Below are 12,471 nucleotides of genomic sequence, written 5' to 3'. Positions count from 1 at the left end.
GCTGGGTTCTTCTATCCCTCTATGGCCTTAGTGGCCAAGGTCTAGAGAGATGGCTCCCTAGCATTCTGGCTCCTTGGGGGAACTTAGAACCTGCTTTTCTTTTCCTTTCTTTTTTAAAAAATATTTTATTTATTTATTTGACAGAGATCACAAGTAGGCAGAGAGGCTGGCAGAGAGAGAGGGGGAAGCAGGCTCCCCGCTGAGCAGAGTGCCCAATGTGGGGCTCGATCCCAGGACTCTGGGATCATGACCCAAGCTGAAGGCAGAGGCCCAACCCATTGAGCCACTCAGGTGCCCTAGAACCTGCTTTTCTAAGGAAACAATGTTACAGCTCTGTGATTTTCAGGGGAAAAAAGTATCCCGCAGGAGGACTTTTTCCAAACTGCTAATACCATCTCTCACCTTCCCAAGATTCGGAAAGGCTCCCAGTTACGAACTGTTATCTCAGGGCCACAACACGGAAGGCAGCTCTATACCAGTTACAGACTATCCTACAGTTAGAGTACAACTGAAGAACAGGCACTTGCAATAGAATCTTCTATTGTTGTATTTGTCATTCCAAAATATACATTTAAGCTCATTAATACAGGCAAACCAGAACAGAAGAAGATGGTGCACTTGTCTAGGAGATAGCCTTCATGGCTAAAATTAATTCTGGAATTAACTAATTCTGGAAAAGTATATTCCAGGCCCCAAATAAAGGCTCTTCATAAGTTTTGATCTACTTACATTAGCTTAAGGCACATATAAACCATGAAAGTATAAGGGGTTACTCTGTTTGTTGGATTTGACAAGAATTAAAACCAAGATAAACAAAAAACTAAATTGGATTCTATGACAAAGATTACACTTATAAAAAGAAGTATCTTGAATAAAGCTGAGACAGTACCTCTATATCCATTAATCCCTTCATAAATGTGTTTTGGGGTTCTTGACAGGGAAAAAAGGGGGATCATGCCCCTTTTCTCCAATGGGAGTGTTGTGACTGAGCATATGTTACATTATTCTAGGAATGATGGCTGTTTCCCTTCAGTGAGTTCCCTTCAGAAGCCAAGTGACTGAGGACAGAAGGACGTCCCAAGATGATTTGTTTAATGGCGAGGAGGAAGATGAGCTGGGAAGGAAGGTGTATATGGGACCAAAAACGCTGGAGTTCCTTAGGACTCTATTCTAGGTCCAAGTCTCTCTCTCTCTCCTGTCCTCTAACTGTGCAGTGATCTAGAAAGGGATCCAGGCACACCAGGAATTCTAATTCCCGTTTATACTTTTCATGCTCTCTCCCTCTCTTGCCCCTCCTTCCCCATTTCCTTTTCTGTGCCTGGATAATTCCCATTCATCCCTCAGGTCCTGGTTTCACTGTTTGCTTGTAGAACGTTTAGGAAGACCCTCTATAGCCCCCTCGATTAATTTAGGCTTCCCTGTTATTTGTCCCCATAACATGCTGGGCTTTGAAACGCTCATCCTATCTGTAAGCATTTGCTTAAGGTGTGTCTTCCTGCTTAGACTGCAAACATGAGTACTAGTTGTGACTCCATTCCTACCACCTGGCATAGGACCAGACCCACAGGAGGGCCTCGTAAATAACCACTGAGTGAAGTGTTGTATAAATGAAGAGATACAGTCAGATGAAACAGGACGTGGAGATATTTCCAAGTGAGCTTCAGCACAGGCAGGAAATGATTGTCATGCTATGGGGCATATGTGATATGTTCCTGACTATTATTAAATCCTTAGGTTAGGGATTTCTGAGTAAGGGAAAGGAGGGAGGGAGGAATATAGCTCCTAGGGATCATAGGTGTAAAAAGACATTTACACTTACCATTAGCTTAATTTGTTTTAGTCATATTATTAAAAGTTAGGTTAAAGTTGTTAATGACTTTAAATAATGGCATGGAATTTTAACATCTATCAAAAAGAACCATATTTTTAGAGAATTAACAATACTATCTTAGCTCACTTCTCCTATTATTTTTGCATGGTGGAGGGAGGTAGTAATCATAGCTGTATCTAAAATGATAAATTTTCATGTATCCCCCCTGTACAAGAAATAGTAAAATCAGGGACACCTGGGTGGCTCGCTCAGTCACTTAAGCATTTGACTCTTGATTTTAGTGCAGGTCATGATTCCAATGTTGTGAGATCAAGCCCCATATTGTAAGATTCTCCCTCTTCCTCTGCCCTGACCCCCCTATTTTCTCTTTCTCTCTCTCAAAAAACAACAATAATAAAATTAATAGATTACATTGGCATAAGTCCGTAAAAGTATGAAAGTATCCTTAGAAGTGACTACTTTCTAGGTGGTAAGTTCCTGCTAATTTAAGTCCCTGAGTTTCGTTACCCAACTTTATCCTCCATCCTATTACTTATATCATCCAGTTCTCTCCCCCTCTAATGCTGCAAAACTTTGCTTCCCAAAGAAATAAGTACTTTCAACAATTTATAAGAATTAAATGACTAACTAGTAGCATGACCTTATGGAACCATATTTCCAGTTTGGTGGCTGACGTTCTACATTTGTGTTGTGGGAAAGTTGTGTCCAACACCAATTATCAGGTGCAGTAATAAGACACTTAATTCCCTGGGAAGTGTGAGGTACATGGCCCCCTAATTGGGACCCTCACATTTCAGATTTCTTTTTGTTTTCTGCTTAAAAGATTTTATCTTAATCCTAATGGATTTGACACACATCAATTTTCACATTAACTTAATGTCTGATATTCTTTGAAGTGGAACTCCCTTGAGTTTTAAGCAGAGAAAGCAGCTTTCCAGGAAGACGTAATATGATGTGAAAGCAGGGCAAGACTTCCTAATGTAGAATGATGGTGTGGTCGAGCACACAAGCAAGAGGCAAAACCATGAACAGTCCAAGTGACGCACATGTGGCATTCTGGGCCACTCAGAATGTGGGAAGCCTGCAGCTGAAGCATTATGTGTCTGGTTATATACACCCGCTTTCCCCATGAGGTGTTTAAGAGCCAGGGCCACACACCCCCATATGACTTGCAAGGAATAAGGAGAGTGGCAGATGGGGAAAGACAATTGTACCTACCTATTGCTCGGCTTTGTTCTAAACAGTTCTCGTACACACTGCTACACTTGGAGTTCCCAGGCTGCGCCAAAAAAAAAAAAAAAAAAAAAAATTGTGAAAGATCTACAAACGCAGCATACAGTCAGACTTTCAAAAAACAAACAGAACACTAGTAACACCAGTAATGCTCCCAGCAGACAACTTCACTTTCTGACACGGGAAGTGTCTGATAGGAAACTGAGATTTTGGGTGGGCAGTGGGGACTCCTGTGATAGTGCATTCCCTGGGGGCTGCAGAGGTGGGTCTGAAGCAGGGAGTCATAAAGGCTGACAATATAAGGCCTATAGCCTGAGGGTTACTGCTTTGCTTGGGAGGTCCCATTCCAGGATTCAATCCGAGTCTCAGCCAGAAAGTGGGATTTCCAGGACACTTGTATAAACACTCAGTATTTAGCAAACCTCTATCTAACAGTGACAGATTGGAGCCCTCCTCTATTGAGGTTATGCCCGGCTCACTTTCCATCTTTGAAAATCTTTTCCATCAAAGGGTTGCAATGATCCCAAATATAATAGATAGATAGATAGATGTCTTCAATAATGGAATGAGATCACTGATGTCTTTGAAAAGGACAAGATCTATACTTCAGAAAGATCATTCTGGCAGTACCACGCAGAAGGCTTTGGGGGAATGAAATTTGAGACAAGGAAGGGGTTTTCAGAATCATGAGAGCAAGTGAAGACCAGAACTTAAAAGGTGCAACAGGAAAGACAGAGGTTGGGTAGATTCAAAAGATTTCGTCGTAGACTCCTAGGTCTTGAAGACTGAGCTGATATGGAGTCCAAAGTGTGAGAAAAACAAAAGACTGCAGATTAATGACATAACAGCAGTGCCATTAATATACATGAGTAAATCAATAGAGGATTGTGGTTTGGAGTCACAGAGAAAATGCTGAGTTCAATCTTAAGACAAACAATGTAATGCTTATGGCATTATAGCTGGAGAAATAGGTAATGGCTGAAAACAGAGAAGCTGGAGGAGTGTGTACACAAATGTCATGCCAGAAGAGAAATCAAGGACAAGGGCAAGGCCAAAGACAGAGAAAGGATGGTAAGGTCAAGGGCTTGGGTTTGCAGGGGAGGGAGTAAAAGAAAATCGAATATAAAGAAAAGATATTATAGCAGCATTATCAACAATAGCCAGACTATGGAGAAAGCCTAAATGTCTATCAACTACTGAATGGATAAAGAAGATGTGGCATATACACAATGGAATGTTACTCAGCCATCAGAAAGGATGAAATCTTGCCATTTGCAATGACATGGATGGAACTAGAGTGTATGATGCTAAGTGAAATAAGTCAGTCAGAGAAAGACAAATACCATATGATCTCACATGTGGAATTTAAGAAAGAAATCATATAAGCATATGGAAAGAGGGGGAAGAAAGGAAAGTGGGAAACAAGTCATAAGCAACTTTAAAAAAAAAAACCCTATTCATTTATTTGACAGAGATCACAAGTAGGCAGAGAGGCAGGAAGAGAGAGAGGGAGAAGCAGGCTCCCCACTGAGCAGAGAGCCTGATGCGGGGCTCGATCCCAGGACCCTGGGATCATGACCTTAGCTGAAGACAGAGGCTCTAACCCACTGAGCCACCCAGGCGCACAACTCTTAATTACAGAGGACATACTGTAGGTTAATGGAGGGTGGTGGGTAGGGAATGGGCTAGGTGAGGGGTGGGCATTAAGGAGGGCACTTGTGAAGAGCACTGGGTGTTGTATGTAAGTGGTGGATCACTGAATTCTAGTCCAGAAACCAATACTGCACTATATGCTATCTAACAAAATTTAAATTTTAAAAAAGATGCCAAAAAGAAAAGAAAAGAAAAAAGTAACTTACTTGGAAACACACCAACAATAAGATATGTTGATGGATGATAGCTACATAGGATGACAGGGCAAATTCAGTGAAACGTTAATTGTAGTTAACTGTAGACTCTTTTTTTTTTTTTTTAAAGATTTTATTTATTTATTTGGCAGACAGAGATTACAAGTAGGCAAGAGAGGCAGGCAGGGAGAGAGAGGAGGAAGCAGGCTCTCTCTCGATGTGGGGCTCGATCCCAGGACCCTGGGATCATGACCTGAGCCGAAGGCAGAGGCTTTAACCCACCGAGCCACCCAGGTGCCCCAACTGTAGACTCTTGATGGTGAATGTATGAGTGTTCACTGCATAATTATTTCAACTTTTCTGTATGTTTGAAAACATTCATAATAAAATATTGGAGAACATGAAATAAAGTGAAAAAAGCAGCAACTAGAGATGGGGGACAAGAATGACACAATAGAACTGCTTTAGAAGATCACAGAAGAGGTCTAAAAAGAGGAAGAGGCAGCCTGCAGGTACCCGATTCTGTAGACAGGTTCAGAAGACTGAAGAAGAAAATTGATTGAGGAATTAAGCCATCGGTGAACCACAGGTAACTACTGTAAAGGTCATTTCTGTCAAGTTGTCAAGCAGAATTCAGATCTTAGAAATGCAGTGCTGATGTGATAGAGACAATGTTTTCTAGATGTCTGTGCGTATAAGGAAAATGAGAAGGAGGTGAGACATTACGAGTTGGTTGGAGGGGTCCAAATTTATTTCTGGATGGAAAAGAGATAGCCAGTAGACAAAGAGTAAGTGAAGACTGAGATGGGGTTGGGGGGTTAATGGACAGAACCAAGGCAGAGGGTTGGAAGGGGGCGATGGGACCAGGAGCTCAGGGGCAGGACTGGCTGGGGGGCCAGGAGCTGAGGAGGAGCAGCAAGGAGAACAGACCAAGACTGGAGATGGGGACGGGTGACGGGAGCACCCCATGCTGGCCTGCCAGGGTCTTCCCAGCAAAGGGAGACGTGAAGCCATCCACGTAGGCCGAGGGCGGGGGACTCGGAGTGAAAATGATGGAGTGCGGGCTCCGACAGTGATTCATTCTCTGGCTCTGTCCTGAGGAGGATGATACTTTCTCTAAACTCGCATTTGGAAACTCTCAAATTAAACTCTCCAGGCGCAAGGACAGAATCACATTGCTAAGTTTCAGTAACAATAAAACATCCCTTACCAAATAGCACAACTTCTCACACCGAATGGGGCAGTAAGCCATGTGTTCTGTGGCTTGGACTTTGAGCCGCACGTCGGAAACACCCCCCGCAGGTGGCTGCTTCCCTGGGATTTCATTGTAGTACTCACGGTCTTCTCTCTCCTCGCTGGGACCATCACTGGGCACCTCCTCACTGTAAGGGAAAAAAAGAATCCCCTAGAAGCTGGGCGGGAATTCGGATGCTGCAGGGGAGGCAGAGGGATCAGAACCACACAAAATCATCCTGAAAAACTCTGCATTCATGTTTTAAGTTTATAGCTGTTCAGAAGTGATGTCAAACATCTGGATGGAAGCAGCCAGATGGTTGTTTAGCTTTCCATAGACAATTAAAGTAGGCTAAGCCAACAGAAAGTGCCAAGGGTGATGCTTTTGGGTCTCCTCCCAGTGATTAAGAAACACACACACACAAACACGCACACACATACACACATACCCACATACCTATGAGCTCTCTGAATGTATGTCATTTTTGTCAGTAGGATATAAAAACAAGATTTTCCTTAATATCTTTAGCATGCTTTGATTGTACCATTTTGGAAATGTTTTGCTAAAAAAAAAAAAAATTAGATATTGGGCAGAGGGCCTGGCCCCGTTTATTAAACCAAGATGAAAAGCACAAGGGCTCTGGCCAGCTATCTTGTCTGCACAAATCTGGAGGAATATATGGGATTTATAAAGAAATATTGGAACCATATGTGGCAAGTGGGTAGATTTATGTAAACATGCATTGTTTTAAAAATTGAAACAGGACAAAAAAACAAACAACTTTCCTTCCAAATTGGAATTAGTAGAAGTTTCTTATGAAAAAGAATAAATCAAGTCCTTTTGGATTGAATTGACTCCACTAACAACCGACATAGTTTTGTTGGGTTCATTACATGTCAACAGCATGATAGTACTAAGATGTAAGTGTTATCCTGGGAAAAATTCAACATGAAGGCCTCCTGGTAACCCCCTCTCGTTTGCTACCCCAGACCACCTTATAAAAGCAGATCCCCAAACCCAGCGTTTACTGATACACAAAATAATTAATTGGGGGATGAGTGCATTTATAAGGGGCCAAGAGTGAGTTTTGTCTCTCCGTGTGAATTCTCCAAGGCAGAGGTCTCACCATACCCCACACGTGCTGGAGTCTGTATGGCCTGAAGGATTCGGCTTTCCTTACAGACTCTCTGTGCCTCAGACAGAACCCGCCACTTCCTTGGTTCACATCACCTTCCAGCCCCCCACACTTTAGCTGGAGCACCTCTATTTACACTGCAAACCAGCAAACTAGCAGTGATTCTAGCTACAGACATTCGATTCTTACTATTTCGCACTTCATTCTTGATTTTTTTTTTTTAAGTTGTATGCAAGGGATCTGGGACTGACAATTCTGAGAAATGTACTGATGTCTGTTATTTTTATGATACCACTTAATTCATAGCTCTGTAGAATAGCAGAGAAACAGGGCATACCCCTTCCTACTTTGAGTGTCTCTTTTAATTTTGAAACAAAGCAAGAGGAAATATCTGGACAAATATAAATGGAAGGAAAATAGAAAATGCCATTACGTGTTCATACTGAAACTGCCTATTTGTAAGAAAAGAAATGATCCATTTTATGAGCTTGAAAATTCATTTTAAAATAAAGCAGAATCAATACAGTAAGTCAAGTAATTATAGAACACTTGGCTGACCTTTCAAAAGAAGTATTCAAAGAAGGATTTTTCAAATACTGTTTAAACCGGAGTTCAAAAGCCTGCCCTATGGTGCTTATGACATCTTGGGCCATCCCACTGCGGCATTCCAGTATGTGACAGGCTGCAAGAGGGTGTACAAAAATAAAGAAAAAAACTGTCATAAATATTCAACAAGAAGCGGTTATATAAAGCTAAAATACTTTCAGAACATGAACTTTTAACTGAGTAAAAGGGAGCAGGTTTACAAGCACTCTTCGGCCTTCCAGGGGCGGAAAAGAGTACCTCCTACTTCATATGCATCAAAGAGAAGAAACGTCCATTTAAATATCTCAGAACACTGACAAATTCTGGTCTCAAAATAGGTTTTTGGGCCCTCTCTTTTATAAAACTAGACTAATCTTAACCAATAATGTGACTCGAGTTCAATGTTAGCTCTAGAATTCAGTACAGGAGACACTTAGGGCAGCAATCTGGCAGGAAGATGAGGTCTTCGCATGGTACTTTGTCTTTGCAAAAATATAACTTTCCAAACCTCCCCCTGACTTCCCCACACCCCACTCCCCTCAAAGTGTGGGATGAGCTGCTGGTGAAGGCAGGAGCTTTATAACACCCCTTTGCCCTGTCATTGCTACTATAAAGCAGCGATGGTGTGATGATCCCGGTCTTCAAAATCCTACTAAAGAACTATCTCCATCAAGTATCAAAAAAATATTTTTTCTTTTTAAAAAGCAAGTTTTGTGACGATGACCAAAAGATATTAAAATTTTTATTAGGTTTTTTTCTCTGAGAAGCAGCTACTGGGAAGGGGAAAATGAAATTTGCACAAGTAATTTACAGAAATAAATTAGGACGGGTGAAGCTAAGAGAGTATCACATATGAGCAAATCTGCTGCCACATAGAACCAGGAGCTTCGGGGACTATAAATTCACCTTCCACCATATGGAATACTTTGGTGAGAGTATGGAATCTTGCTTAGGGCCTTGCAGAATGGAGATTTAATTGAAATGGGAGTGTCATAAGGATGGCTTAGACAGAGTCCCAAGGATGACTTTAATATGCAGTCAAATGCTCTACCACTGAGCTATACCCCCAGGATGACTTTAATATGAAGGCAATAAGTCCCAGGAGAAATAATACTTTTCAAAAAATATCTTGGCTTGGATAGCCTGAAGCATGGAGGGATGAGAAAAAGCTCTGATAACAGTTAAATATATACCAGAGTGTTAGAAAAAGTGCTGGCTATTCTCTAAGAATAGAAAGGCTTAAGCAAGTGCATGAGGAATGAGAGGAGATGCCCAGGGAGCTTCATGGATCTCGGGAGCAGTGAAGCCAACACTGGGGCACATTACTGAAAGGGACACCACAGGAGAGGGGAGAGAGCTGCCTTTATAGAATGATTTAACTGTGCTGACTTGGAAGCACGATTTTATGCTCGCGTTGTCCTGGAAAGGATTTTGTTATCTATTTAGAGTAAAAGGCAATTCATTTACATCTGATAGAATTTGCAGAGCCTATACCAGTATGTAATAGTAGAACCTACAACTGTGTCTTTTCTTAGCCTTATGTTAATACTTATCTCAAGGAATCTCCAGATAATTCTCATTCAGGAACTAACTTGACTTTCATTTAAAGGATTTAAATGAAGGGCTGCCTCAGTGGCACAGTCAGTGAGCATCTGACTTTTGGTTTCAGCTCAGCTCATGGTCTCAGGGTCATCCTGGCATCCTGTGTCAAGCCCCCAGGTCGGGTTCCACGCTGAGCTCAAGTCTGCTTGGGATTCTCTCTCCCTCTCCCCCTCCTGCTTGTGTTTTCTCTCCAAAATAAATAAATAATTTTTTTTAAAAAAATGATAAAATAAAGGACTTAAATATTTTTAGAAGGCTTGTGTGTGTGTGTGTGTGTGTGGTTTTATTAAATCAAACAATGCTGAGGTGTCCAATCTCTAGAAGAATTGTGATCCATTTCTTATAAGGTTGTCCCTTTAAACAACCAACTTGGATCCTGATATAGACTTTGGAGCTAATTCTAGTTTCAAATCCCAATTAGGAACGTCTATAAATGTATATCCTTTCTAAGGATATAGGATATAAGAATAAAGGAAAATGTTTGATCTATCTTTAAACTTGAATTTTAAATTGCCCTTCTTTTGCAGTAGTTGGTCACACATGACCAACACATAGAAGGTGTTTTAAAAACTGTGTTAATTGAATACATATTGATCTTCCTGAATTGCATCAATAATTCTAGTGTGAGGAGTTGTCTTCAATTGCATTGATAAGACTGACCCCTGCAGTGAGTCCCATAGTGAGGCAGGTTCTTCCAGCCACTGAGTAGTATGAATCACTGCTCGCTTTGCTCTTGGAGACAGCCTTCAACCTACAAAGTACCCTTGGAAAGTGCCCTCCAGCTGAGCAAAGAGAAGTTGTATTACCTAAAGATAAGAAAAGGCAATTCACTTGAATTCCTTTGTTTTTCATCTCATAAATTTCTGGTCCAATTTGAAATAAAGTCAATATCAGATACATATCAACATATAGAAAATGATTTTTTAATTTTATTTTTTTCTTAGGTTCAAGAAGAAGACGAAAATAAGGAAGACAATGAGATAGGCAAGAAATTCAAACAAATGTACATACGTCTATACACACAAAGAAAAAATGAGTGTATCTCCCTTTAAAGGGGTGAGAAAACAAGAACACTTCGAAGAACTCCATGGAAAGATTCAGATTCAGCTTCAAATTCCAATTACGCCACAGTCTCTGTGACCCTGAACAAGTTACTTTGCAGCAATAACTTGACCTGCCGAGACAAGGCACTGGTGATCTTTGAAGTCCCTTGTTGCTTTATAGAGATCCTAACCTCCCTCTGTCACAGCAGCTCAAGCCTTCTGGGGAACAGGCATGTGGGTTCTTGGGGCCTGCAGGTCCTCAGCAAGGAAGGGAACTACCAAACCCACCACCACTTCTCACATTCTTCTAAAATGTTTTTACTTCTCTCAACTCTTTTGATTCTGATACTTTGAGGATTTGGTCCTGTTCTTGGGCTGATGCTACCAACATGTTCTGCTTTGCTTTGGATAACCTCATTACTGCCATATTACTCTTTTGAGAAGATTCAGTAGAAAACAAACAGTGGTGCCCATCACCATGAAAGGAATGACACTGGACAAAAAGGCAGACCCTGTGTAGGTATCCTATGCCTTCAGTGAACACACAAAGTGCTGTTGTTGCTACTCACAGACATGCTGCCCTGTAAACACTGTCTTGGTTCTTTTTGAGGTGGGTCATGGGCCAACATACAGATAGGCTTTGAATCACATATAAATGTGCCCATTTCTCAGGGTTAGACCCATCTCCAAAAGCTTGGATAAGCAGCCGGGTTGGCCAAGAATTGACCAATTTTTAGCTAATGGGAAGGAAGGAAAGACAAGTATATGAAAAGTCCCAAGGGCCAAAAAAGAAATGTGGCTTTCCAATGATACGGTAACTTTGCATGAAGGCCTGAGATAGAATCAGATGCAAATATGGGTTCTTTTGAAGCCAGACAGACCCATAATTCTACCTTTGGGTATCAAGTACTACATTAAGGAGGATTTTTAAAAATCTTAGATGCATAGGCTTCAATTTTTTTCCTTTGGTTTCCTAATTGAATATTAAATTTTTTAAAAAAGAGGCTGAGAACTATTCTTATAGGATAACAGGCCTTTCTTTACTAGTTTACATTTATTTTTAACAGACCCAGGTTTTTAAAAATTATTATTTTGTTTCTGTTTTTTTTGTTTTTCAAATAAACACAATATTCAAAAGTGCAGCACCTCAGGTCAACCACCAGATGGTGCTGTCGTACTAAAACAACGAGCCCTCCAGGCCTAGGAAAAAACTAGCCCAAAGAGGCAAGCTAGCCAGTCAAGTCCATAGTTATTGATGTCACCAGGACAGTCGTGCATATATTTTATAACCATAACCATAAATATAAACAAATAGGTTAATTTAAATTGTTTTTAAGTCTTTAAAAAAATTTTTTTAACTTTCTTCAGAGACTGAGAACCATGGCCTTCCTGTTCCCACGTAAACTGGGACCTCTTCACATACTAGATACAGAGAAAATATTTAGACCTTCCTGGACTACTACCCACTTGGAGTGAAAGGTGAAGAGGATACGGAAATCCTATCCACAGCAATTACAGGGGCAAGCTGTATTAGTCACTAAGTAAATTCAAAACATTCTTAGAGTAACTAAGAAAACTGTAACTGTAGAAAAGGCTTTTCATAAAATGTGGAGATCACTAAGAGGTCCTAGCCAAGATGGGAAAAAGTGACCACGGCCCTGACTTGAATATACTAATGCTAAAACTGAACTGAACAAACAAGAAGCAGTGGGAACATTCAGGATTCTTAGCACTGAGCCCTGGTTTCCCCTGACTGCTGGGCTATGTTCTTCCTCATCCCTGAGGTTGGCCTCCTCCTACCCTTTATCCCATCCACTGACAGTGTGCTTTCCGAAGGGAGAAATGGCCTGCTAATTGCTGGACAGAAGGGCATTGCCCGCCTTCACTGCCCCTAACTCCTTTTCAGTATGTGGCGTTCTGAGGTGTCTTATTCTGGGATATCTTTTCCCAGAGAAATGCGC

The 12,471-nt window shown here is 41.1% G+C and overlaps 1 protein-coding gene across 2 annotated transcripts in view; it reads right to left on the bottom strand.

Moving 5' to 3' along the window:
• The window catches only part of SHC4 (SHC adaptor protein 4), a 139,469-nt gene that overhangs the window by 29,882 nt on the left and 97,116 nt on the right, over nucleotides 1–12,471 (bottom strand). For both annotated transcript variants that reach the window (XM_044230116.1, XM_044230117.1), the window contains 3 exons: nucleotides 7,839–7,962; nucleotides 6,122–6,293; nucleotides 3,050–3,110 (listed from right to left, as the gene is read on the bottom strand). In XM_044230116.1, the coding sequence (XP_044086051.1) occupies nucleotides 3,050–3,110; nucleotides 6,122–6,293; nucleotides 7,839–7,962 (357 nt within the window). The remainder of the gene's footprint in view (nucleotides 1–3,049; nucleotides 3,111–6,121; nucleotides 6,294–7,838; nucleotides 7,963–12,471) is intronic.

Source organism: Neovison vison, chromosome 13 (genome assembly GCF_020171115.1).
Source record: "Neovison vison isolate M4711 chromosome 13, ASM_NN_V1, whole genome shotgun sequence".
Classification (NCBI taxonomy): Eukaryota; Metazoa; Chordata; class Mammalia; order Carnivora; family Mustelidae; genus Neogale; species Neogale vison.
The sequence above is the reverse complement of the archived record's forward strand: the minus strand, read 5'-3'. Positions and strand labels throughout refer to the sequence as shown.